Here is a 27,613-nt window from a genome sequence, read left to right on the forward strand (position 1 = left end):
CAGTGTGTTAATTCAACACTGTTCGGTGTCTATACAGGTACACACTTTCAGTGTTCATTTAACACTGGGGAATTTGCTGTGAAGCCTTTTCCCCCTCAGGCTTTAGAGTAGAGCTATCCCTGTGCTCTCGCTTTTCTCTTCTCTCTCTCGCTTTTCTCTTCTCTCTCTCTCTCGCTTTTCTCTTCTCTCTCTCGCTCTCTCTCTCTCTCTCAGCTTTCTTCTGCAATAACCAGCAGACATACAGTACCTATATTACCAGAGGCCACTTCAATCACAGCTTCAAACTCACACTGTCATCACACTATCATCCCAGAGCAGATGAGCTCAAATGTATCCCCTTGTAAAGCCCCTAGTAATGGATACATCCCAATAGATTAACTTGCCTGTCATAACACATTGTATCCTCATCGTCATACTACTGAGGTAATTTGTGCATATTGATCAGGTTCATCAGAAGAAAGCTATTTTCATCCAACTGATATAGTGAAAGGAGTTGATTATTTACAAGACAGTTTTACAAGTCACTCATTGGGTTGCTTTGTATTAGACCTAAAACATCAGAATGTCCCGACTATTACCTGAGCTGTAGAGGTGGTTGAGATCAGAGACCTGCCTGCATCTCGTCGCCTGCTTAGCACCAACAACGGGGAGACCTTACAGATCCTAATCTGTTGAATAACCTCTTCTCTGTGCTGTCTCTTAGTGGACTTCAGACGACATCTTCTTTAATGCTCTCCTAGTCATTCAGCACTTCAAAACAACACCCTCGTGAATGATGTTCTCTCCCATGCTGGATCTGATCACGCTTGTGTTTCCAGCTGCTAATAATCATGATCTTTCATTTCAGCTAGGCGTTATCATCATCCTTGATGTTTTCGAATGGCAAGATGTTTGTGTGTGTGTGTTTGTGTGTGTGTGTGTGTGTGTGTGTGTGTGTGTGTGTGTGTGTGTGCGTGTGCGTGTGCGTCGAAGCAATGCGCTCAATGAATAGCTCATAAATATGCATGGGAGTTGTGGTGGCAGCAATTGAGGTGCCGCTTTGCATTTGTCTATTTCATTTGAACAGGGACATATCAGTCCACAATGGTCCTCACAGAGACCTTATACCTTTTAAGATGGGTGTAACTGGCCTCTTAGAAAAGGAAGTGCAGATGTTCTCTTGAATACTGAATTATAAATAAATGACTTCTAATTTCTGACTAACGTGTGTCTAAACATATTGCTAGCGAGTAACCATCATAAAACTAGAAGTAGAGGGACAATCGAGACGCGTGACGTTTCCTTAGGTTGCTGTAAATTCCCCTCTAGTTTGGGCCCCATCTCTGAGAGCTGCAGCAGACAAACAGCCAACAGATGTAAAGTTGACAGCAGAGAATCATCCCATAGATTTAAACACTCACGGATCAGTGTGTTAGAGGGCTGAAACCACTGCTGTATGCATGCCAAGATTAGCCCACACCAAATGACCTTGCACTGTAAATTCTATACACTACGTGTTTGCGCTAGGCTAGCTTGCCAAAGTGCCGACGTATAACTTTCCTCTGAGCTTCCATTTTATTCTATTGTGCTGGCTGGTCCACACATACTGTATCTCTGCCCCACAGTACAATATGTGCATGTACTTAAATAGCCAGGTTTCTATACCCACAAGCAAAAATATATATTTTATTTTATTATTAGAAGTACAAAGAATCTGCCTACACTGACAAGGTTGTGATTTTGGGACAGTTGAACCTGTCACAAATGTTCACATTCACAATGTCTGAATACAGACTTTGATGCAAGAAGTTCTGGCTTCTTTACTTCTTCCATGTTTTATGGGTATTGTTTATCTGTACTCAGATTCCCTGAAAGCTTTTGACTCAGCGGGAAGCAGAGTGAGTGGGAATGTTTCAGTAAAGCTGCAAATGGACTGTATTGAACGGTGATAAAAGAACCCCTGTGTCTCTTTCTCTCCTCTCCCCAGATCAGGGCTGTTGGTCCTGGGGAAACCGCTGGACAGGGAGACAGATGATCGCTACACCCTCATTGTAACTGCTTCAGATGGTCGTCCAGACGGGGTAAGCCTGCCTCAATTGTCCTTCCTTCCATCCATCTATTAATTAATCTACTCCTTCATAAATCCTTTTATTCATCCATTAATGTGTGCTGTCTCATCGTCAATGCATTTATTGTGTTCATTCGTCTTTTCCATCCATTCAGTTAAGTCTATGGCAGGTTGTGTACCTAGCCCTATTCAAATCCAATCAAATCAAACCGAAATCTGTCTTGCCTACTACTTACTGTGTACTAATTGTACTACGTACTATTTAGAACGTACTGTTTAGTGAAATGATGTCAGTAAGCAACAAATATCAACATTCTAGACTCCCCCATACTGAGAATGTGTAATCTAATGCGCAATCGTGTTGCTTCCCGGGGGGGTTATGGATTTTTTGCCGAATACGCTCTATTTTGGTAGCCTCTTGTACATTCTAAAGCTAGATTGTACAGTCATGGTCAAAAGTTTTGAGAATGACACAAGTATTGGTCTTCACAAAGCTTCAGTGTTTTTAGATAGTTTTGTCAGATGTTACTATGGAATACTAAAGTATAATTACAAGCATTCCTTTTATTGACAATTACATTAAGTTTATGCAAAGAGTCAATATTTGCAGTGTTGACCCTTCTTTTTCAAGACCTCTGCAATCCGCCCTGGCATGCTGTCAATTAACATCTGGGCCACATCCTGACTGATGGCAGCCCATTCTTGCATAATCAACGCTTGGAGTTTGTCAGAATTTGTGGGGTTTTGTTTGTCCACCCGCCTCTTGAGGATTGACCACAAATTCTGAATGGGATTAAGGTCTGGGGAGTTTCCTGGCCATGGACCCAAAATGTTGATGTTTTGTTCCCCGAGCCACTTAGTTATCACTTTTGCCTTATGGCAAGGTGCTCCATCATGCTGGAAAAGGCATTGTTCGTCACCAAACTGTTCTTGGATGGTTGTGAGAAGTTGCTCTCGGAAGATGTGTTGGTACCATTCTTTATTCATGGCTGTGTTCTTAGGCAAAATTGTGAGTGAGCCCACTCCCTTGGCTGAGAAGCAACCCCACACATGAATGGTCTCAGGATGCTTTACTGTTGGCATGACAGGAATGATGGTAGCGCTCACCTTGTCTTCTCCGGACAAGCTTTTTTCCGGATGCCCCAAACAATCGGAAAGGGGATTCATCAGAGAAAATGACTTTACCCCAGTCCTCAGCAGTCCAATCCCTGTACCTTTTGCAGAATATCAGTCTGTCCCTGATGTTTTTCCTGGAGAGAAGTGGCTTCCTCGCTGCCCTTCTTGACACCAGGCCATCCTCCAAAAGTCTTCACCTCACTGTGCGTGCAGATGTACTCACACCTGCCTGCTGCCATTCCTGAGCAAGCTCTGCATTGGTGGTGCCCCGATCCCGCAGCTGAATCAACTTTAGGAGATAGTCCTGGTGCTTGCTGGACTTTCTTGGGCGCCCTGAAGCCTTCTTCACAACAATTGAACCTCTCTCCTTGAAGTTCTTGATGATCCGATAAATGGTTGATTTAGGTGCAATCTTACTAGCAGCAATATCCTTGCCTGTGAAGCCCTTTTTGTGCAAAGCAATGATGAAGGCACGTGTTTCCTTGCAGGTAACCATGGTTAACAGAGGAAGAACAATGATTTCAAGCACCACCCTCCTTTTAAAGCTTCCAGTCTGTTATTCTAACTCAGAGTGATCTCCAGCCTTGTCCTCGTCAACACTCTCACCTGTGTTAACGAGAGAATCACTGACATGATGTCAGCTGGTCCTTTTGTGGCAGGGCTGAAATGCAGTGGAAATGTTTTTTGGGGATTAAGTTCATTTTCATTGCAATTAATTGCAATTCATCTGATCACTCTTCATAACATTCTGGAGTATATGCAAATTGCCATCATAAAAACTGAGGCAGCAGACTTTGTGTAAATTTATATTTGTGTCATTCTCAAAACTTTTGACCACGACTGTATTTTCAACCACCAGCAACTATCAGGAATTTTACACTGATAAAAAATATCACACTTTTACAGTGTTAGTTTCATCAGCTGTTGTACAATATATATATATATAAAAAACAGGACAAATATATTTTGACTGCACTGGGCCTTTAAAGAATCCTTTACAACAAGTGTCTGCTGACTTCCGCAGGCTTTAAGCTTCCTTTGAAGAGGCATTTTCTCAGCTATCAGCAATACAGGTATGATTGAAGAATGAAGCAGGTGTTAAATATAGGATTTGCTACACAGAAAGTGTTGATTTGTCAACACTTTGATATAATCAGTAGACCTATATCATTATCTTTAAAATACCATATAAGTATCAATAGCTTTTAAAACAATTCGATCTGTTTTCTTTTATCATATTTTGGACCAGACTAAGGCTATCTCTCCACTAACATACCCATTGTTCCTGCAGTCAGGAGGATCAAATGTTTTCATAATATATCTGCAGATAATTGCCAAAAAGTATGCCTAGCAGTATGCAAATTAGGGAGCCAACTGAACAGCTCTCTTACCGATGCAATTCGGTAGGCTACTGATGAGTCACTCACTTTAACGTCGCTGTCTGGCAAGTCCTGATGGACTTCATATCAAAAATACAAACGAGATCTTTAGTTTACTTGTCCCGATGCCATGGACATATAACTACGTTGTTTGATTTATGAATGGCAGAGATATATGAGATCGACTTTATTCAGTCAGTTCTACACCTTTTCGAAACTAGTCAAGCTTGCTATTCATCAATGAAAGCACAGTAAATAGCCTATGCGTCACCCCTCCGTGGCTGCGTATGAAACACGGCAGGGCGCAAAATGAACTTTTTTCTCGCTGGCCTGGTTGGGTCAGTTGGCCAAAACTCTACTGTCCCTAAAATAATTTATACTGGCCCGGACATGGTGTAGTTCTTAAATGCATTGGGGTCATGCAGGGCCTATAGGTTGGCATGGGTTCTCTCTATATTTAGCTATAAATATTTGGTTATTATGATGTGTATTTTAAAACTGTATAATATAATTTAGCAATGCAAGTCATTACTCTATTCTTTAGAATTGCATTGTATTAATTGCATTCATTTTTGTTTCTAAAGTATGTCATTTTGAGAAGATTTGAAAATAGGACGCAGACCCTTTAAAGACAACATTCCAAAAGAGATATCGTCATGGCTACAGTAGGCTAGCCAAGAGGAATGCTAGGTGTCTTTTTCTAGCTTTCTTTTTGCAGACTTTTAACAGTAGCCAGCATACTGCTAGTATGTGCACTAAATAATCATTGATGGATGCTTATTTTTACTCTGGACAGCTCATGTGTGCTGTGTGAAGGCATCATCTCATGTACTGCTTGACTGCTCGAGAAGTTGAGACTCGAACGGCCAATCATATTGCTCAAATACAAATATCATGACATTTACGTGTGTAGTCTTCAATGGTAGACAGAGCAGTTCAATGTTGAACTGGAATGCAAAGATGCGCTGAAAGGTTAGTGACTGACGAGATCCACTGGCCCAACATGTTTTTACTGGCCAGCGGGCCATCGTTAATGTCAGATCCTGCATGCGAAAGAAATTAAATGGATTTGCCAGAAAACAATAGGCTAAGTGGATTTCGACTAATCTTTACTACATTATATGGGATGTGCAAATTCGCTCACATTAGGCTATATGGGACATGCAAAATCATGCTCTCTCCCTCCGTGTAAAGAAATTAGACTGGAACCACAGCGCACACAACACACCAGAGTGCGCTGTTGAACACTGTATGCTGGAAACACTCGGTTTGATATTTTAACTAAAACATAACCAATCTTTGTTAAACAGAAATACCAAACGTGTTTTTGCATGGATTCCGCATCGCAGTTAGCTTTTACCAGCTAGGACCACTATCTCTTGTCCTGGAATCTCGCTTAACTGACAGGTTAAAGTCTGCTTGAAAGAGCCGCTAACCTAGCTAAGCTGCTAGCCATCAAGAAACAGGTTGAAGCCTGCTTAACAGAGATGCGAAGCCTGCTTAACAGAGACGCTAAGCTGCTAGCCATCAAGCTAACGAAGTTGGTACCTGATGAGTTTTGCAATGGAGCCCTCGTTGTCTGGAGAACTAAATGAACGGTTCCAACGCTGTAGGAGCTGTATCTATTATGCTTTGTTTCGGGACAAACCGGATCACTCTGAGTTCCAATGTGGCAATTGTTTACTTGCCGAGGATTATAGGCTTGATGTGGCTTCCTTGATCACGCAGGTTGCCAGCCTACGTAAGAAACTGGGAAAAACCCAGTGGAATGTTTAAATTTTCTACGCCGGTGGCTGGACGGCGTTCGCGCTTGTTGGATACATCTCCGCCTTGTCGTTTGTCGTTATCCGACTGGCCGGTGTTGCCCAGGGCTCCACCATCTGATAGCGCCGAAAATCAACGATGGTCGCATGTCACGAGCCCTGGAAGCCGAAGACAGCAACCTCCCGCAAAGCAGTCTACACTCCCAACAAGAGGCCCGGAGCGGATACAAACAACAAATAGTTTTGCTGTACTGGAGCCTGATCTTCCTGCAACTTCGTCGCTGGGGGTGCCTGTGTCTGCGGCCGCAGTGTCTACTACTATGATTTCGAAGGTGACGTCGGCAACCTTCCGTCCCTGCTCTGGATCGAGCGGGGCTTCTCCATCTGTCGGAGGCCTGCATCCTGTGAAGCGTGGGAGTGGGCGAATTTCCTCGTCCTTCTCAGCAGCTGTGATTTTGGGCAGCTCCATGGTAAGAAATGTGACCGTTCCTGGTGCAAAAACAATGTCCTATCCCAGAGCTCGAGTAAATTACATTACTAAGCTGCTCCCGAATGTACTATGTCAGGACATGGAAATCGATTCTATTGTAGTCCATGTGGGTTTTAATAACATTATGAAGGGCAGCTCTGAACAGTTGAAACTGGATTTTAAAGAGCTGATTGACTCTCTGCTAGACACTAACATAAAAAACATAATATCTGGCCCTGTGCCCTCTCTGAATCGTGGCATTGAATGCTTTAGCAGGATTCTTGCTCTTCACAACTGGCTACGTGATTATTGCAGCACAATGGGTGTAACTTTGTTGACAATTTCGATACATTTTGGAAACAAAACACATTTTATAAGGAGGATGGGATCCACCCAAATCATTTGGGTTCCTGGATCCTTTCACAGCATTATAAGGCTGCGTTGAGACAATGACTTAGCAATGACCCGAGCCCAGCTCAGCTAATCCCTACCATTGTGACGCAGAGTTGTCAAAATGCTTTAGCAAATGTACATTACATCGGGAGTGTCGGTAGTCACAATATAAGTAACCTAATTTATGTCCCTCTAACTGCCCTGAATGCCACCGCTGATCCTACAGCTATTGTGTGCAGTAATCATGTGCCTAAGAACCAGATTTATACTGTTGGCACTGAGCCGGTGTACCCAAGGAGGCAGTCCACGGTGTGCAGCTCATCATTCACTAACATAAAGAACATGCGCACATCTGCTCCTGCTAAGCTTCCCGGTAAAGCAATAAAAACAAGTAAGCATCCCAGAAGAAAAGTGCTCAAAGTAGCCCACGTTAACATATGTAGCTTAATAAACAAGGTTCATGAAATCAATAATTTGCTAGTAAAAGATGACATTCATATTCTGACTATCTCTGAAACTCACATAGATAATACCTTTGATGATACAGTGGTAGCCATACAAGGTTATAACATTTACAGAAAATATAGAAATGCCAATGGTGGAGGTGTTGCCTGTTTATGTACAGAACCACATTCCTGTGAAGATTAGAGAGGATCTCATGTTAAATACTGTTGAAGTAATATGGCTACAGGTTCATCTGCCTCCCCTAAAGCCAATTCTGGTGGGAAGCTGCTATAGACCACCAAGTGCTAACAGTCAGTATCTGGATAACATGTGTGAAATGCTTGATAATGAATGTGATATCAATAGAGAGGCATACTTTCTGGGTGAGTTAAATATTGACTGGCTGTCATCAGGCTGCCCACTCAAGAGAAAGCTTCAAACTGTAACCAGTGCCTGCAACCTGGTTCAGGTTATCAGTCAACCTACCAGGGTGGTTACAAACAGTACAGGAATTAAATCATCAACATGTATTGATCATATCTTTACTAATGCCAACTACTTTAATAATTTTTTCATTGGCAAGATTAGCAAACTTAGGCATGACATGCCAGCAACAATTGCTGACACTACACATCCAAGTATATCCGACCAAATTATGTAATTTTGAATTCCGTAAAGTGAGTGTGTAGGAGGTGAACAAATTATTGTTGTCTATTAACAATGACAAGCCACCGGGGTCTGACAACTTGGATGGAAAATAGCTGAGGATAATAGCGGACGATATTGCCACTCCTATTTGCCATATTTTCAATTTAAGCCTACTAGAATGTGTGTGCCCCCAGGCTTGGAGGGAAGCAAAAGTCATTCTGCTACCTAAGAATAGTAAAGCCCCCTTTACTGGCTCAAACAGCCGACCAATTAGCCTGTTACCAACCCTTAGTAAACTATTGGAAAAAATGGTGTTTGACCAGATACAATGCTATTTTACTGTAAACAAATTGACAACAAACTTTCAGCATGCTTGTAGAAAAGGACATTCAACAAGCACAGCACTTGCACAAATGTCTGATGATTGGCTGAGAGAAATTGATGCTAAAAATATTGTGGGGACTGTTTTGTTAGACTTCAGTGCGGTTTTTGACATTATCGATCGTAGTCTGCTGCTGGAAAAACGTATGTTTTATGGCTTTACACCCCCTGCTATAATGTGGATAAAGCGTTACTTGTCTAACAGAACACCTGGGTTTTCTTTAATGGAAGCCTCTCAAACATAATCCAGGTAGAATCAGCTGTCTAGGCCCCTTGCTTTTTTCCATCTTTACTAACGACATGCCACTGGCTTTGAGTAAAGCCAGGGTGTCTATGTATGCGGATGACTCAACACTATACACGTCAGCTACTACAGCAACTGAAATAACTGCAACTGTCACACGACGTGTATGCGGTCAGCGAAGTCAAACGCAAGACACAGAGCGGCTGGCAACATACTTTTACTGAACACAGTAATAAACGTACAAAAACAACAAACCTCCAAAACAGGGAGGAAAACACAATACCCGTACACAAAGCAACTGCCGGAAATGACAAAGAACAATCACACACAATAACCAATGAGAGACAGGGGTAAATATAGGGAATACAATACAACATAATGGGAAACAGGTGTAAACAATAAAGACAAAACAAGACAAACACCGAAACATCGATCGGCAGTAGCTAGTACTCCGGGGACGACGAACGCCAAAGCCTGCCCGAGCAAGGAGGAGGAGCAGCCTCGGCTGAATCCATGACAGCAACACTTAACAAAGAGTTGCAGTTAGTTTCGGAATGGGTGGCAAGGAATAAGTTAGCCTCGGGGACGGCCAGGAGGATGCGGAGCAGGGCGAGTCGGATGACTCCGGTGAAAATCCCTCAACAGGGAGGGATCTAGGATGTCCCTCCTAGGGACCCAGCACCGTTCCTCCAGACCATACCCCTCCCACTCCACGAGATACTGCAGACCCCCCATCCGACGCCTCGAATCCAAGATGGAACGGACTGAGTACGCCGGAGCCCCCTCGATGTCTAGTGGGGGCAGAGGAGCCTCGTACCTCATTCTCCTGGAGTGGACCAGCTACCACCGGCCTGAGGAGAGACACATGGAACCAGGGATTAATGCAGTAATTAATGGGCAGTTGTAACCTATAACATACCTCGTTCAATCTCCTCAGGACTTTAAATGGCCCCACAAACCGCCGACCCAGCTTCCGGCAGGGCAGGCGAAGGGGCAGGTTTCGGGCGCTCGCCTTTTGCCGCCTGATAGCCCGCTGCAGATGGACATGCGCAGCGTTCCATGTTTCCTCTGAGCGCCAAAACCACTCATCCACCGCAGGGGCTTCGATCTGGCTCTGATGCCAGGGTAACAGGACCGGCTGATAACCCAGCACACACTGAAAAGGCGTAAGATTAGTGGAGGAGTGGCGGAGTGAGTTTTGGGCTATCTCTGCCCAGGGGATATACCCCGACCACTCCTCCTGCCGGTCCTGGCAATAGGACCTCAGAAACCTACCCACATCCTGGTTTACTATCTCCGCCTGCCCATTACTCTCAGGGTGAAAACCTGAGGTAAGGCTAATCGAGACCCCAAGACGTTCCATAAACGCCCTCCACACTCTAGAGGTGAACTGGGGACCCCGATCAGACACTATATCCTCAGTGAGTAAACAGGGCGTCGGCAGTCTGTAGGGCTGTAGGGAGACCTGACATAGGAATGAGGCGGCAGGCCTTAGAAAACCGATCCACAACGACCAAGATCGTAGTGTTCCCCTGGGAGGGGTGGAAGGTCCGTGACAAAATCCACCGATAGGTGAGACCACGGCCGTTGTGGAACGGGTAGGGGTTGTATCTTCCATCTGGGCAGGTGTCTAGGCGCCTTACACTGGGCGCACACCGAGCAGGAGGAAACGTAAACCCTCACGTCCATAGCTAAAGTGGGCCACCAGTACTTCCCACTAAGGCAGTGCACTGTCCGACCAATACCAGGATGACCAGAGGAGGGTGACGTGTGAGCCCAATATAACAGTCGATCACGAACCTCGAGCGGCACGTACTTCCGTCCCTCTGGACACTGTGGGGGAGTAGGGTCGGCACGTAACGCCCGCTCGATGTCCGCATCGACCTCCCACACCACCGGTGCCACCAGACAAGACTCCGGAAGTATGGGAGTGGGCTCAATGGACCTCTCCTCTGTGTCATATCGTCGGGACAGGGCGTCTGCCTTAGCGTTCTGTGACCCTGGTCTATAAGTGAGCTTAAATACAAATCGGGTAAGAAACATGGCCCACCTAGCCTGGCGAGGGTTCAGTCTCCTCGCTGCCCGGATGTACTCCAGGTTACGATGGTCAGTCAGAATGAGAAAAGGGTGTTTAGCCCCCTCAAGCCAATGCCTCCACACCTTCAGGGCTTGAACCACCGCTAGCAGCTCCCTGTCCCCCACGTCATAATTGCGCTCCGCCGGACTGAGCTTCTTAGAATAGAAAGCACAGGGGCGGGGTTTTGGTGGCGTGCCCGAGCGCTGAGACAGTATAGCACCGATCCCCGCCTCGGACGCATCCACCTCAACTTGGAACGCCAAAGAGGGATCCGGATGTGCCAGCACCGGAGCCGAGGTGAACAGGTCCTTCAGATGTCTAAACGCCCTGTCCGCCTCAGCCGACCACTGCAGATGCACCGGGCTCCCCTTTACAAGGAGGTGATGGGAGCTGCTACCTGTCCAAAGCCCCGGATAAACCTTCGGTAGTAATTGGCAAAATCCAAAAACCGCTGCACCTCCTTCACCGTGGTGGGAGTCTGCGAATTACGCACGGCTGAAACGCGGTCAATCTCCATCTCCACCCCTGACGCGGACAACCGATGTCCCAGGAAGGAGATGGACTCCTGGAAGAACAGACATTTCTCCGCCTTCGCATACAGGTCATGCTCCAACAGTCTACCAAGCACCCGACGCACCAGGGACACATGCTCGGCTCGTGTAGCGGAGTATATTAGAATGTCATCAATATACACCACTACACCCTGTCCATGCAAATCCCGGAAAATCTCGTCCACAAATGATTGGAAGACTGAAGGAGCGTTCATTAAACCGTATGGCATGACGAGGTACTCATAGTGACCCTAGGTGGTACTGAATGCTGTCTTCCACTCATCTCCCTCCCTAATGCGCACCAGGTTGTACGCGCTCCTGAGATCCAATTTTGTGAAGAATCGCGCCCCGTGTAATGACTCCGTCATACTAGCAATCAGAGGGAGAGGATAGCTGTATTTGATTGTAATCTGATTGAGACCACGGTAATCAATACACGGGCGTAAACCCCCATCCTTCTTCTTCACAAAAAAGAAACTTGAGGACGCAGGGGAAGTGGACGATCGTATGTATCCCTGTCTCAGAGATTCGGTGACGTATGTGTCCATAGCCGCCGTCTCCTCCTGAGACAGAGGATACACATGATTACGAGGAAGAGCAGCGCCTACCTGGAGGTCTATCGCACAATCCCCCTGTCGATGAGGTGGTAATTGAATCGCCTTCTGTAAAAAGAAGGCGAGTGCCAAATCGGCATACTCAGGAGGAATGTGCATGGTGGGAACTTGGTTCGGGCTTTCCACCGTCAATGCCCCTATGGAAACACCTACACACCGCCCGACACACTGATCAGACCATCCCTTGAGAGCCCTCTGTTACCATGAAATGTTGGGGTCATGAGATGTTAACCATGGAAGCCCCAACACCACGGGAAACGCAGGAGAGTCAATCAAATATAATCGTATACTCTCCTCATGGCCCTCCTGCGTCTTCATCTTAAGTGGCGCTGTGACCTCCCTAATCAATCCCGACCCCAAAGGGCGGCTATCTAGGGCATGGATGGGGAAGGGCACATCAACTGGTACAAAAGGAATCCCTAACTTATACGTGAACCGGCGATCGATAAAATTCCCAGCTGCGCCTGAATCTACTAGCGCCTTATGCTGGGAGTGAGGAGAAACCTCGGGGAACACAACTTTAATACACATATGTGCAACAGAGAGCTCTGGGTGAGTTGGGTGCTTACTCACCTGGAATGACTCATCAGTGCGCTGCCTACCGCCTCGATTCCTAGGAGACCCTCCCCAGCACCGACCCGCAGTGTGTCCTCTGCGGCCACAGATGGTGCAGGGGACGGCCTCTCTCCTGGTCTCTCTCCTGGTCTCCCTAGCACCAGCACCCCCGAGCTCCATAGGGCTCGGCTCGGAAGTGCTGGGGGATGGAATGGACGGCCCCTACTCCGGACGTCCGCGGGTAGCCAACAGGGTATCTAGGCGAATCGACATATCCACCAGCTGATCGAAGGTTGGTGTCCCTGCAGGCCATATTCCCGACGCACAACCTCCCTCAGGCTGCACCTGTAGTGGTCGATGAGGGCCCTCTCATTCCATCCCGCGTTGGCAGCCAGAGTCCGGAAGTCCAGTGCGAACTCCTGCGCGCTCCTCTTCCCCTGTCTGAGGTGGAAAAGACGCTCACCCGCCGCCTTCCCCTCTGGGGGATGATCGAACACCGCCCTGAAGTGGCGGGTGAACTCCGCAAAGTTGACTGTAGCGGCTTCTATTCCCCCCCACTCAGCGTTGGCCCACTCCAGCGCCTTGCCGGACAGACAGGAGATGCAGGAGATGCACGCTCTCGTATCCCGAGGGCACCGGGTGGATGGTTGCCAGGTAGAGTTCCACTTAGAGCAGGAATCCCTGACACCCGGCCGCTGTGCCATCATAAGCCCTCGGGAGCGAGAGCCGAATCCCACTGGACCCCGGAGGTGAAGCGATGGGTATAGCTGATGGTGGTGGTATCGTCGTCGGAGGTGTGGGCAAACATTCTCTTTCCCATCGCTCCATGGTGTTCACCACCCGTTCCATAGCGGTGCCGAGAGCCTGGATCATGGCCGCTTGTTGTGCTACGCGCTCCTCCATTGATCCAGCTGGCACCGCCGCTCCTGCTGACTCCATGTGAAGGTGTGTAATTCTGTCACGCGACGTGTATGCGGTCAGCGAAGTCAAACGCAGGACACAGAGCGGCTGGCAACGTACTTTTACTGAACACAGTAATAAACGTACAAAAACAACAAACCTCCAAAACAGGGAGGAAAACACAATACCCGTACACAAAGCAACTGCCGGAAATGACAAAGAATAATCACACACAATAACCAATGAGAGACAGGGGTAAATATAGGGAATACAATACAGCATAATGGGAAACAGGTGTAAACAATAAAGACAAAACAAGACAAACACCGAAACATCGATCGGCAGTAGCTAGTACTCCGGGGACGACGAACGCTGAAGCCTGCCCGAGCAAGGAGGAGGAGCAGCCTCGGCTGAATCCATGACAGCAACACTTAACAAAGAGTTGCAGTTAGTTTCGGAATGGGTGGCAAGGAATAAGTTAGTCCTGAATATTTCCCAAACTAAATGCATTGTATTTGGGTCAAATCATTCACTAAACCCTAAACCTCAACTACATCTCGTAATGAATAATGTGGAAATTGAGCAAGTTGAGGTGACTAAACTGCTTGTAGTAACCCTGGATTGTAGACTGTCATGGTCAAAGCATATTGATACAACAGTAGCTAAGATGCGGAGAAGTCTGTCCATAATGAAGCGCTGCTCTGCCTTCTTAACAACACTATCACCAAGGCAGGTCCTACAGGCCCTAGTTTTGTCGCACCTAGACTACTGTTCAGTAGTGTGGTCAGGTGTCACAAAGAGGGACTTGGGAAAATTGCAGTTGGCTCAGAACAGGGCAGCACGGCTGGCCCTTAAAAATACACGGAGAGCTAACATTGATGCCATGCATGTCAGTCTCTCCTGGCGCAGAGTGGAAGAGAGATTGACTTCATCACTGCTTGTTTTTGTGAGCGGTGTCAACGAGCTGAATGTACCGAGCTGTCTGTTTGGAATACATTTACATTTAAGTCATTTAGCAGACGCTCTTATCCAGAGCGACTTACAGTTAGTGAATACATATTTTTTTTATACTGTCCCCCGTGGGAAACGAACCCACAACCCTGGCGTTGCAAACGCCATGCTCTATCAACTGAATACCCATGCATACCCCACAAGAAATGCCACCAGAGGTCTCTTCACAGTCCCCAAGTCCAGAACGGACTATGGGAGGCGCACAGTACTACATAGAGCCATGACTACATGGAACTCTATTCTACGTCAGGTAACTGAAGCAAGCAGTAGAATCAGATTTTAAAAAACAGGTAAAAATACACCTTGTGGAACAGTGGGAACTGTGAAGAGACACACACACAGGGACATACACACATAGATATAGACACTCCCTCTACACACACGTACACATGGATGTTGTATTGTAAATATGTGATAGTGGAGTAGTGGCCTGAGGGAACACACTAAATGTATTGGGTAAAGTGTTATGAAATATAATGTCATGTAATATTTTAAATTGTATATAACTGCCTTAATGTTGCATGACCCCAGGAAAAACAATACAAATACACCCACCCAGGCACCGAGAGGCGGGACAGACAGCAGACTGTCAAACCAGTAGTGTTTCCTTGTCATCGCTCACTTTGTGACTGACAGGTGCCTGTCCTATCAATTCCATTTACATTTGACATTTTAGTAATTTAGCACAGTGGTTCCCAACCTTTTTCGGGTTAATGTACCACCAAGTACATTTAGCTCTGCCTGGAGTACCCCTGAAGTACCCCCTCATGTGCATTTTACCAGTAAACCTATGGTCTCATGAGTTCTAAAGTACCCCCTGTGGATAGGCCAAGTACCCTCAGGGGTTCTAGTACACCCTGGTTGGGAAACACTGATTTAGCAGAAGCTCTTATCCAGAGCGACTTACAGGAGCAATTAGGGTTAAGTACCTTGCTCAAGGGCACATCGACAGATTTTTCACCTAGTCAGTTCGGCAGACTTTTTTTCTGACTAGCAAATTGAAAAGTAGCCTAGTTAATTTATTGTGAGTGGAAAAAGTACCCGGCTGAAAATTAGTCTGTAATCGGCTGTATAGTCGACAGCCGGCGCTAGTGGAAAACACAGCACACACACACACACACATCCCTGTACCTGATGCTCCAGAACTGCATTACCTCCCTCCCTGGTCATGTCACCTCCTGGATGGGGTTTGTGTTCCTCCAGGCCCCTGCTGGTGTGCCAAAAGGGCCTGGAGGGCCCGGGGCCAGCCAATATTATCTGACGAGGCCTAGGGCCATGCCCCACATGAGAGGGAGGGAGACAGACAGTACCCATTATACAGTCAAACCAGAGGTGTTACATAACACTAGCTAATAAATACTGTTTGTACTAATGGTCTTAAAGAGACACTGCAGATTTAAAACCTGAACAAAACACGAGTGTTTCTGTGATGAATGGGTTCATTCATATTGTTACTTGTGTGCAGGCGCTAGAGCATGAGGGCAGTTGGGAACATGGCTACTTAGCATTAGTGTTTCCCTGTTTGATGGTACACATGCAGAGCAACATGCAGACCAACGTGCAGAACAACGTGCAGAACATCGTGCAGACCAACGTGCAGAACATATTGCAGACCAACGTGCAGAACATCGTGCAGACCAACGTGCAGACCAACGTGCAGACCAACATGTCGAACAACATTTAGAGCAACATTGTTTTCATGTCAAAGCAATAATGCTGAATGTTGTATTTATTTTTTCAATATTTGTTCAGTTCACTCATTACTACCCTCCTTTCTCCAAGTAAATGTTTCAAGCCCCGTATAGATGTTTTGCATCATAGAGTTTTGCATCATGAAGAATCCCAGCTCCTTTCAAACGCTCTGTCTGACATGAAATACCATTGCAAAACTGACACATCCTCAATTTTATTTTGGTTTGGATTCTTCCATACTTTTGTATTCCTCTGGGTGTGCGAAGGTGGGAAGGAGTGTCTTTGATCTTCACTAAACACAGAAAAGAGAGTGAGGAAGAAAGACGTTGAGGAGGGAGGACGAAATGGGAGGATGAAAAGGGAAGGGGCTACCTGCTGCGAGGGACACACCTGGACACTAGGCCTCCTCTGTTCTCTGCTCTGTTCTCTCTCTGAAGAAAGGAAGTCCTGTGTGCTGGCTAATGACAGTTTAGTTCTCGCCACAGGCTAGTGCTCTGATGACTAGCTATACAGATGTAGGATCTTAAGTTGACCAGTAACGTTTAGTCCATAATGTTGCTTGATCGGTTGTTAGGCTATTAGCTGAACGAAAGTAGGCTACATGAAAAGTGCAATACTGTTAATATAACCGTGTGTTAGTGAGGGTTTTCAGTGACTTTATGTAAATCACAAAGCTCATCTGCATTTCCTGCAGTGCAGGAAAATTATCAGCAACAAAAGTGATCAAATTAAGATCCTATAGCTGTAGCTTCATTCATAACCTTAGAATGTGTGTCTTTACAGTACAGTACTATCCCAGCTAGCACATAATGAAAAAAATACAAATAAATAAAGTATGCTCTGGATAAGAGCATCTGCTAAATGACTAAAATATAAATAATGTTCTGAGAACCATATGTTTCTTAGAGCTTGGTGAGAGCGTGATTGTCCTATGGTTATTTTGCCTACAACCTTCCCACAATGCTATGGGAATGGTGCAGGATAGTTGCTTGGCTTTGGAACATTCTCAGCACATTTAAGGAACTTGACAAACAAATGTTGTTTTCTTGGTATTTCATTACTTTAACAGAATGTTTCCTAAAAGTTCAAACATGGTTACATTTCATTTCAATTTTGGTAACCAACTGGTTTGACATAGGGAACGTTCTCAAATAGCTCAGAGAACGTTAAGAAACAACGTTCTGTGGGAATTTCAGTACTTCAGGATAACGTTTCCTACAGGTTTCCTCATGGTTCTATTTAAAGTCATGTTCTCACATTGTTCAGAAAACGTTAAGAGAACGAACCATAAATAACACAAGAAAACTTTGGTAACGTTCAGAGTGCATTCTAAGAATGTTATTTTAAAAATATACATTCCGTTCTCAGCATCAACAAAACTCTATCCTCCATCTTAATAATAATAATAATTTATTAAACTTTTATAGCGCTTTTCATTACCGACAGAATCTCAGTGCTTGTTAAGCAAAATAAACAACAAGAAGTAATTAAAAAAGAGATATAGGCTACAACAGTAGCTACAGCAACAGTCTCCTGAGTGGCACAGTGGTCTAAGGCACTGCATCGCAGTGCTAGCTGTGCCACTAGAGATCCTGGTTCGAATCCAGGCTCAGTCGTAGCCGGCCGCGACCGGGAGACCCATGGGGCTCTTTGGCTCTTGGACAAAATACATAAAACCTCTAAATTATGCAGCTGTTTGTCTGGCTCTGACAAATACTGTATTATCTGCTCATTCAAAGGAGGAGATTGGGGGCTTTTGTCTTTGTGATCCATCGTAGAACCTCATTAATCAGCATCAATATGATGGCCCAGGGCCTTATTAAATGGTCTGCTCTGATACCACCAGCCTAAAAACGACCTAACCAGTCCCTCTGTAGCGCCACCAATTACAGACTAAACCTTTAAGGGCTGAGATGTTAGATGACCGGCAGTGACCGCCTTTCCTTCCTCCCACGGTCTGGCAATGGTTCAGGAGCACATTAAGTTCAAGAGAAATGGTCACGGTGATGGGTCATTTGCAGATGGACTCTCCACACTGTGATATTGGCTTTTAAATACCGACCTCTATAGCCAGCAGGCTTAAGTACAGTATGATGGAATTAACTGGTACTTGTTGACCTGCTCGTACTTCCTGGATTCTGCTCTTCATTCTGGTGAGCGTGTGGCTAGAAGTGAAAAGGCGTTTATTTGATGATACAGTTTTATAAAAGCCTTGAACTTCATGTTTTATTTTCTGTAAGAGATTGCAAGTTGCGTGAGATTCAATTCACTATGTCTGTATGGCTCAGTAGTTTTGTTAATCAAGCAAACATTTTGACAAGAGGCACAGTCTAAGAGAACCTCAAACTGAATGTGTTCGGTTTACGATCGTCTCGCTTTCATATCAAACGCTAAGATGCTTATTCACCTAAACCTGAGGAGATTTGTCATTCATTACATGATGATGAATGCAAATACAGTATATCATCATTATTCCAAGGGCTGTAGCAAAAGATATAGCAGTTAACCATGAAAAAACATGGATTTGTTAATGAAAACCCACCCTGGCCCTGAATGATGAAACCAAATGTATTATTTGATTAAAGAGTTGATTTGTATTTATTCACTCCCATTCTGATTGGGTTAAGCATGACATACAGAGAAGTCTGCTGTGCTTTTAAGTTACTCTTTTAGATAGAGAAAGAGCTCCCACTGCTTAACTCTTGCCAGAGGCTTTGCTCAAAACGTTTCTTATTCTCTGCTTCCAGACCTCCACTGCCACTGTGAATATTGTGGTCACTGATGTTAACGATAATGACCCTGTCTTCGATCCGCTCCTGCCCCAAAACTTAACAGTTACAGAGGAGGAGGCCAACTGTTTTGTGGGCCAAGTAAAGGTAAGTCTGCCCTTATGTCTACCACACTGTATACTCACTGTTTAATCCACATTACTGACTCATCCATAAACCCTTGTAGAATGCACTCATGTTAAGATACAGTAGATCTGTCTGATGATTAAGTCAGTGTATTAGCCATGTAGATGTAATTTGCAGCTTGCATAGGCATACTGTCCAAGGGGCCTTTGACATTAAAAGTCTGTTTCAATGCGGTTTAACTTACATGTACCTGGCTTGCAGCAGTACACCCTACTGTTCCTCTGTGACTCTGGTGTCTGTCTCCCGCTGACTCTCCCTGTCCCATTTGGCTAATTGTAGTCAGTGGCCCTCATGGAGGAGAGGGTGCCAAGTCTCAACTCTCCTCTTGGCCTGCCGATCCCCCCCGGTCTCCCAGCATGTGTGCCCAGCTGCCAAGAGCCCCAGAGCAGGAAGGGCCCGTATCTTTCGGTTATCACTACGGCAACAGCCTCCAGAAACGATAAAAACCCAATATTTACATCTAACAGTTAAAAGGAGTGCTCCCTGCCCACTCCGCTGTTGATCATTTTCCAATTAAATAAATGAAATTTTAATAATTTGTCATGTTCAGGGACTTCCCATAATGAGTAGCTTTGTTGGGCTCTGTTAAGCTGTGAGGAGTTATAATTACTGGTGTAGATTAATAGGGCAGGGAATTGTTAGTGGAATAAGCGGATACTAATGCAGTCAGACATCTTTGGAGGGACTCTGTGTTTGTTTTGTACAGTGCAGCACACCACTGTGTTGTGAATCGTAAGATGAATGTTTACGTGTGTGTGTGTATGTGTGTGTGTGTGTGTGTGTAGTGTTGCCTGGAGAAGTGGGTATGCCAAAACAAATCAAAATGGTCCACCCAGCGAAGGAAAGGCACCCTGTGTGAAAAATCCTATGAGATACAGTGAAATTTGATTTTTTTGTGTAGTTACCCTTTAATTCAAGTGTGCAGGCACCTAGCACTGTCATTTGGTTAGCGGTGTTTCTGTAGCGCATGAGATGGGGTTTGCAAAATAAATAGCAACTCGATTGATGCAAATAATCATGATATCGTGCTGCCAGGTAGGCATAGGCTACTTTGTAGTTAACATTTAATTGAGAAGGTTTTTGGGAAAGCCTTTCCATCTACCAGAAGACGTTTAGGCCTATCATTAGAATCTATATTTTTCCTTTTCCTTAATTGTTTGAAACCTGGACGTTTTACTTAATATTATGAGGCATGTCTTACCTTGCTTCAAAGTAGGCTACAGCCCAAATCCCACCATAGAAACGTGTAGGCAATTATTTTGATAAAGACTTCCTCATATGCGTTCTCCTGTTCTATTGGTTTTCTTTCAACTTTCTTTCTTTCATTGTCTAGCAGCCAAAGGCGTTATCCTAGTCATATTATCAACCCATGATAGTTATTGCATCTTTAGATCTCCTAATTTCTAACGGATATTTCCATCTCTGTCCGCTCACATGTGCAGTGCGTGTTTTAGAACAGTGTTTTGCCGTGTGTACATCACTGCGCCTAAAATGTGAAGAAATAATAGTTTATCAAAATGTTAAGCTAAAACATTCTGATCTGTTCCATCAGCCTTATTAATTGATATGGCATATACCTCCAATACACTACTTTAATACGCATCAGTGGGGATTAAGAAGTGAGTATATGCAATGCCCACTGAAAGATATACCTGTGGGCTCCAGAGTGGCGCAGCGGTCTAAGGCACTGCATCTCAGTGCTTGAGGCGTCACTACACTTCAGAGGGAGTTCCATAGGGCAGCGCACAATTGGCCCAGCGTCGTCCGGGTTTGGCCGGTGTAGGCCGTCATTGTAAATAAGAATTTGTTCTTAACTGACTTGCCTAGTTAAATAAAGGTTAAATAAAAAAATTGAAATATATACCCTCCACTACACCCCTTGTGTGTGTGTGTGTGTGTGTGTGTGTGTGTGTGTGTGTGTGTGTGTGTGTGTGTGTGTGTGTGTGTGTGTGTGTGTGCGTGCCTGTGTGTGTCCCAGCGCACAACATTGGGGGCCCGCTCCCAAACCTGATCCTTCATTTCCTCCAACCTGACAATCACTCCAACCACATAACTTGGCCTCCAGTGGGAAGTTTTGGACACGCTCCCAACCCTAACATTCCATGTTTGTCCCCCACAGCTAACCAGGAGCAAAACCATGGACCACAAGCCACATTAAAGCTGGTCAGAGGTCCTGAATATATCTCAGCCAAACATTGCCAAACATGACCATCAACAGTAACTCTCCCACCAAACTGCAATATTTGATCAAATAAGCTCTCAGATATGAACTCGGCAAATAATCAATTTCTGCAATAACATCTCGGAATGTGCAATTAATCAGCAAGTCGCTCATACTGGCTCAGCATATGATCAGACAAGTGGGATTTGTGTGGCTACAGTGTGCGCATCGAAATGAGGAAGCCTTTATGGAACGCTAAACACTCAACCATCTGCCCTTCCTCAATCTGGCAACGCATGGATATTAGTAGCGACGGTGGGCAACCTTGTGTGTTGTGGTATTATTTATAAACTGAGTGGTTCATTGGCTGACAGCCGTGGTATATCAGACCGTATACCACAGATATGACAAAACATTTGTTTTTACTACTCTAATTACGTTGGTAACCAGTTTATAATAGCAATAAGGCACCTCAGGGGTTTGTGATATATGGCCAATATACCATGGCTAAGGGCTGTGTCCAGGCACTCCACGTTGCGTTGTGCGTAAGAACAGCCCTTAGCCGTGGTATATTGGCCATATACCACAGCTCCTCAGGCCTTATTGCTTAATTATGCAACACTTGTGTGTCATGGTGATATTTATGCAACATGTCTGATTTCTGTCCATGTCTTGTCAACACAGCTGTAATAATAATAATAATGAATAATAATAATGTTGATCCAAGTGATACAAGGCGCTGTCTGTAAGACAAATTAGTTTTGAATATGTGTCAGCGACGGGATAAAAATCGTTGCCTGATTGGAATTGATGTCTAAGACTTGTCTAGTTTGCTTCTATTATCTGGTTGATAGCACTATCTCCCATGTTTTACTTGGCACATTTTGTCTGCTTCTGAGCTGCATTTTGCTCTGTTTATCAAGCCAGCAAGACCCATTACTGCATTCACTTTACGAGAGAGAGTAGGCAGCATGACAAGTGAAGCAGAAATCTCTGTTCTCTCTCTGGCTCGGCGTGCCGTCTCTTCCTCGCTAGATAATGACACTATTCCCAAATTGTGGTGTTTACCGGTTGGGTCTGGTGTAATGCACGGTGTAAGACATATCTCTACTTCTCTTCGAATCAGGTTTTAATGAACTTTTAATTGATTTCTGAGAAAATGTATGCTTTCATTACCAGGCCCTGGTTCCTTTAGAAGCTAATAAAAAGGTATTGAACTCATGCCATCACTGACTGGGTAGCTATCTTCATTCTTTGGCCTGACTATTGTCTTTCGGACTGCAGTCGAGCCAACATGTTCTTTGTTATTTCTCGTGGTAGGATGTTGTACACTGCATACATTAACAGCAGGAACATCATTTGGATATTTTTTTCTACTTTTTGCACCCCATTGCAATATGCTTTGAGATAAGGCAATCTCTGTTTTTATGCGTGTGAAAATTGAAAACCAATCCTGTCTCATTAAAGCCGGTCGAAAAAGAAATGTTATCTGAAAAGAAACCTTTAGTGTCCACTCCAAAGTAAATGATCACTCGTATTTTAGTAGAATACGTTTCATTTTCAACAGCGACTATCTTTTCATCTATCAATGACTTCTGGCTCCCAATCTCGAGGTGAGATGTTATGTCTTGATCCTCCTGGATCATGGCGTCTCATTCCTACAAAGACCTCCCAGTGCAGATGTAGGATCTTCAATTGAACACCCTGTTGCAGGAGAAATTTCCTGTACATTGGAGGTTTAAAAGGGCTTCTGATGTATGTCATTTCCACTTTGAAATTTCAGATTTAATTTTCCCTTACGAAAAATGTATCAACCCCTGCACAAAATGTCCATTAATTACAATCCACAATAATAATTCACATTTCCTGTTGCTGCAGGATTATTTTCCTCCTGTAGCAAACTGGCCCAAATTAAGATCCCACAATTTTTTTTTATTTAACCTTAGATCCTGGCTTCTCGTGCCGTGCGGCTCTCACCTGCAGGTCTTGAGTCAGCGTCCCTATTACAACCGTCATGATAAACGGAGGAAGTCTCTGTGGTGAGAGCCATGTCTCTCAGAGAAGTGAGCTATCAGGGCAGAGCAGAGCACAGGACCTGAGGTACAGGTGTTGATGGAACACTTCTAGCTACAGATGCAGAGATACGTGCAACGCAGGCCTATACTACAGTAACAGAACATAAATGCAGTACTACAATGACATGATCTATATATTCCATTAGCTCATCAGAGTGGAAAACCTCCTCCATTGTCCTCAACCTCGATCAAATCCTGAAGAGAAATGGAGGGATTAATGCTGGATACAATACAAGCCTTACAGTATACAGACAGCACTGCTTAACTTGCACAATGAACAAATCCTTCATTTGTATTACAGAGGACACAGTTTGGAGAGAGGGTTCAACTGTAACACTGTGTACCTGTTTAAGCCTGTCAGCTTGGGGTCTGTGTACTGCTCTCTCCCTGCTGTTGAAACAGGTGTCTCATCATGTGTGTGTTCCTCCCTATTAGTTTATGCTTGGTGCTTACCATATGGATGGTCTAACTCCCCCTGTGTCTCCCTCCATCATCTATCCCTCCCTCCCTCCCTCCATCCATCCATCCCTCCCTCCCTCCATCCAGGCCACAGATCCAGACGCGGGGGTTAATGGCCAGGTGCGCTACCGACTGGTCAACCATGCCGACCTCTTCAGGATCAACTCCAATGGCACGATCTCCACCGCAGTGCCTTTGGATCGAGAGGTCAGGGGTCAGTATGACCTCATCGTGGAGGCGGAGGATGGAGCGGTGGAGGACCCCAGGAGGACCACACTCACTCTGTCGGTGACCGTGCTGAATGTGGACGATAACAGTCCGGTGTTCTCACAACCGTCCTATACGGTCAATCTGCCGGAGAATAGTCCTAAGAACACGGTCATCCTGCAGTTTACAGTGAGTGTGTGTGTGTGTGTGTGTCCAAGAGCGCACAGCACGCTCCATGCACACTCAGGAGCAAGGGTATATACTACTTCAAACACTCCACAGTCCAAATGCATCCTCTAGTACATCAAAGCACACAAAGCCAGGAGGTACATGGTTAGCCTAGAGCATATTGACAGAGGATATCAAAACCTCAGACATGGACATTACTACATGGCCTCGCTATTCAGGCACATGCTGCCAGGAAAGGGCAAACAGGAGCTGCAGATTCCCGCACAGCAGGCACTGCCTTTTGTTACATCAAATTACACCAAATATCTATGCAAACCAACCATACAAACAAACAAACAGAGCATGATTCTCTGAGTGGAGTAGGAACTGAAAAATACCAACCACCCAATTTTACCCCATTATTCACTGAGATTAAATTATGTTCATTGAAAACCTGGTTGTTTTACAAAAACCTGCCTCTAGAATTGTGATAACTTGTGTTTTACAAGAACCTTCTTCTTTGATCCAAAAGTTGAGCATATCGGCTAGACTATCTAGAATTGTGGTTATTTGTTGTTGGCCAGCCCAGAGAATACTTTTTTTGATGAGACCAGTCATGTCTCCCTGTGTAGGGCTAATCATGGTCAATTTCAGGTGGGGTTGGTTGATTGACAGTGACAGTGTCTGTCTGGCCGCAGTGCACTGATCCCTCAGCAGTGACAAACCTATCATCACCTCCCGTTGCTCCCCACGGCACTCTGATCCTGTTGATAGGCTGATATTTTGGGCAGATTAGTGTGCCACTGATGGCTGAGCTAGAATGGTAGGGGGTTTATCTGTGTGTAGGCCCAAAGCTATTCTTCTCCAATACACACTCAATGTTAACACACTCTCCTCCACCTGAAAGGACTCCACAGACACACACACAGGGATGAAACCACTAATAGTGACCTCTCTCCTGACAATGGATTTGAGTAGTTACTACTGCTGATCACTGTGATTGGTCCGACGAGTGCCATTCTGTAGAAACTAGAATTGCTTGATTCTTTTGCTTTTATGATCACCTATTGAATAAGGGACTTCCAGGTTGAAATAAAGGTTGCAAAATAAAAAATGTAAGGTTCATGCTGTAACGTCGTATAATTTTCTGGCTGTTGGGTTCTTAGCAAATCAAATCAAATCAAATTGTATTGGTCACATGCGCCGAATACAACAGGTGCAGACATTACAGTGAAATGCTTACTTACAGCCCTTAACCAACAGTGCATTTATTTTTAACAAAAAAAGTAAAAATAAAACAACAACAAAAAAAGTGTTGAGGAAAAAAGAGCAGAAGTAAAATAAAATAACAGTAGGGAGGCTATATATACAGGGGGGTACCGGTGCAGAGTCAATGTGCGGGGGCACCGGCTAGTTGAGATAGTTGAAGTAATATGTACATGTGGGTAGAGTTAAAGTGACTATGCATAAATAATTAAATAGGGAATTGTATCTTACGTAATACTTATTCATAACTACAGTAAAAGTTACTGTATATCAGGTCCTATAGACCAGAGACCCACTAATATGGGACGCTGAACCGTTACCCACAGTATTCCTCCTCCTCCCCTCCTCCTGCTCCTCTCCTCCTCCTTATCCTGCTCCTCCCCTCCTCCTGCTCCTCTCCTCCTCCCCCTCCTCCTGCTCCTCTCCTCCTCCTCCCCTCCTCCTGCTCCTCTCCTCCTCCTCCTCCTCCTGCTCCTCTCCTCCTCCAGGCCAAAGACGCTGACCTGGACTCCAACATCACCTTCCGTATCCGGACCCAGGAGGCCAGGCAACTGTTTGCCGTCAGCCCAGTGACTGGAGAGCTCTCTGTGCTGCAGACTCTGGACTTTGAGACCTTGGCAGCCTCGGACCACACCTACACCTTCGTGGTGGAAGCCCTGGACAATGAAGGGATCATGCCCCCAGGCCTGGCCACTGTCACTGTAAAGATAACGGTAAGGAAACGACCTTCCCTCTGCCTCCTGCATAACAGAGCCCCATCAGTTAGGCCACCAGGCTGTTTATTACTCACAAACTGACGCCGTTGTTCAAGAGGGAAAATGCAGATGTGTGGCAGAAGACATGAGAATAAACATTTTCATAGATACATGTACAGCAAATTCTATTCACAAACATAGATATTGAAACAAACAATAAAGGGACTGTGTATGAGTTTCAGGCCCATCTGTTAGAGTAAAACTAGGCCCTCAAAATAAGGCCTTATGAAATACGTATTGTATTGTGTAGTAAAGTAATAAAAAAATATATATATTGATAACATATTCACTTAGGATCTCCATAGGACCGAAAATGGATGAATGCAACAACCATGTCACTAACAAATACGGTCATGGGTGGTAACTCTACAATTTACTCGAAAAGCAAGGCACTCTGGGAAGTATTTGAATAGGGCTTTACACTAAGGAGTGTGTTAATTTAACACTGTTCTGGTGTCTATATGAGTCCACAGACTCAACATTTTGTGTTGATTTAACTTGTGGCTCTACTCTTTCTCTCTATCTCTCTTTCTCTCTATCTCTCTCTCTCTCTCTCTCTCTCTCTCTCTCTCTCTCTCTCTCTCTCTCTCTCTCTCTCTCTCTCTCTCTCTCTCTCTCTCTCTCTCTCTCTCTCTCTCTCTCTCTCTCTCTCTCTCTCTCTCTCTCTCTCTGTCTCTCTTTCTCTCTGTTTCTCTCTCTCTCTCTCTCTCTCTCTCTCTCTCTCTCTCTCTCTCTCTCTCTCTCTCTCTCTCTCTCTCTCTCTCTCTCTCCCTCCATTTATCTATTTCTCCCTCTCTCTCACCCTCTTTCTATCTCCCTCTCTGTCTCCCTCCATCTCTCTCCCTCCCTCCCTCCATCTCATTCTCTCCCTCCCTTTCTCTCCCCCATCTTTCTCTCTGGTCTGAAACCACTAGCCACCCTCATCACCACTGAGCTAAAGAGAGATAAATTATCCTCCAGCTACCTCTCATTTCTCCTGGCCTGACAAAAGACAGGCTGACAGATTGATACTGTAGTACAGTGCTGTGGTATTTTATGTCTTGATGGTCATTAGGTTTGTGAGGGCTCTATTTTGTCAGTATTGTGGCCATCTGATTTATTATGTTTCAGAAGATTAACCACCAGACACGTGCTGAATGGAGATTAGCCTGCCGTTGGCCTCGGCATGACGCTCCTAGAACAGTAGAACAGTAGAACAGTAGTAAAGTAGAATAGTAGGACAGTAGAATAGTAGTATAGTAGAACAGTTTAACAGTAGTACAGTAGTATATTAGTACAGTAGAACAGTAGTATAGTAGAACAGTAGAACAGTAGAACAGTAGA

The 27,613-nt window shown here is 44.9% G+C and overlaps 1 protein-coding gene across 2 annotated transcripts in view; it reads left to right on the forward strand.

Annotated features, from left to right (window-relative positions):
• LOC121532223 (protocadherin-15-like) overlaps positions 1-27,613 on the forward strand; it is a 216,720-nt gene that overhangs the window by 109,111 nt on the left and 79,996 nt on the right. For both annotated transcript variants that reach the window (XM_045206129.1, XM_045206161.1), the window contains exons 18-21: positions 1,967-2,060; positions 19,032-19,160; positions 23,982-24,290; positions 26,024-26,248. In XM_045206129.1, coding sequence (XP_045062064.1) covers positions 1,967-2,060; positions 19,032-19,160; positions 23,982-24,290; positions 26,024-26,248 — 757 coding nt within the window. The remainder of the gene's footprint in view (positions 1-1,966; positions 2,061-19,031; positions 19,161-23,981; positions 24,291-26,023; positions 26,249-27,613) is intronic.

This window comes from Coregonus clupeaformis, chromosome 1 (assembly GCF_020615455.1).
Source record: "Coregonus clupeaformis isolate EN_2021a chromosome 1, ASM2061545v1, whole genome shotgun sequence".
Taxonomy (NCBI): Eukaryota; Metazoa; Chordata; class Actinopteri; order Salmoniformes; family Salmonidae; genus Coregonus; species Coregonus clupeaformis.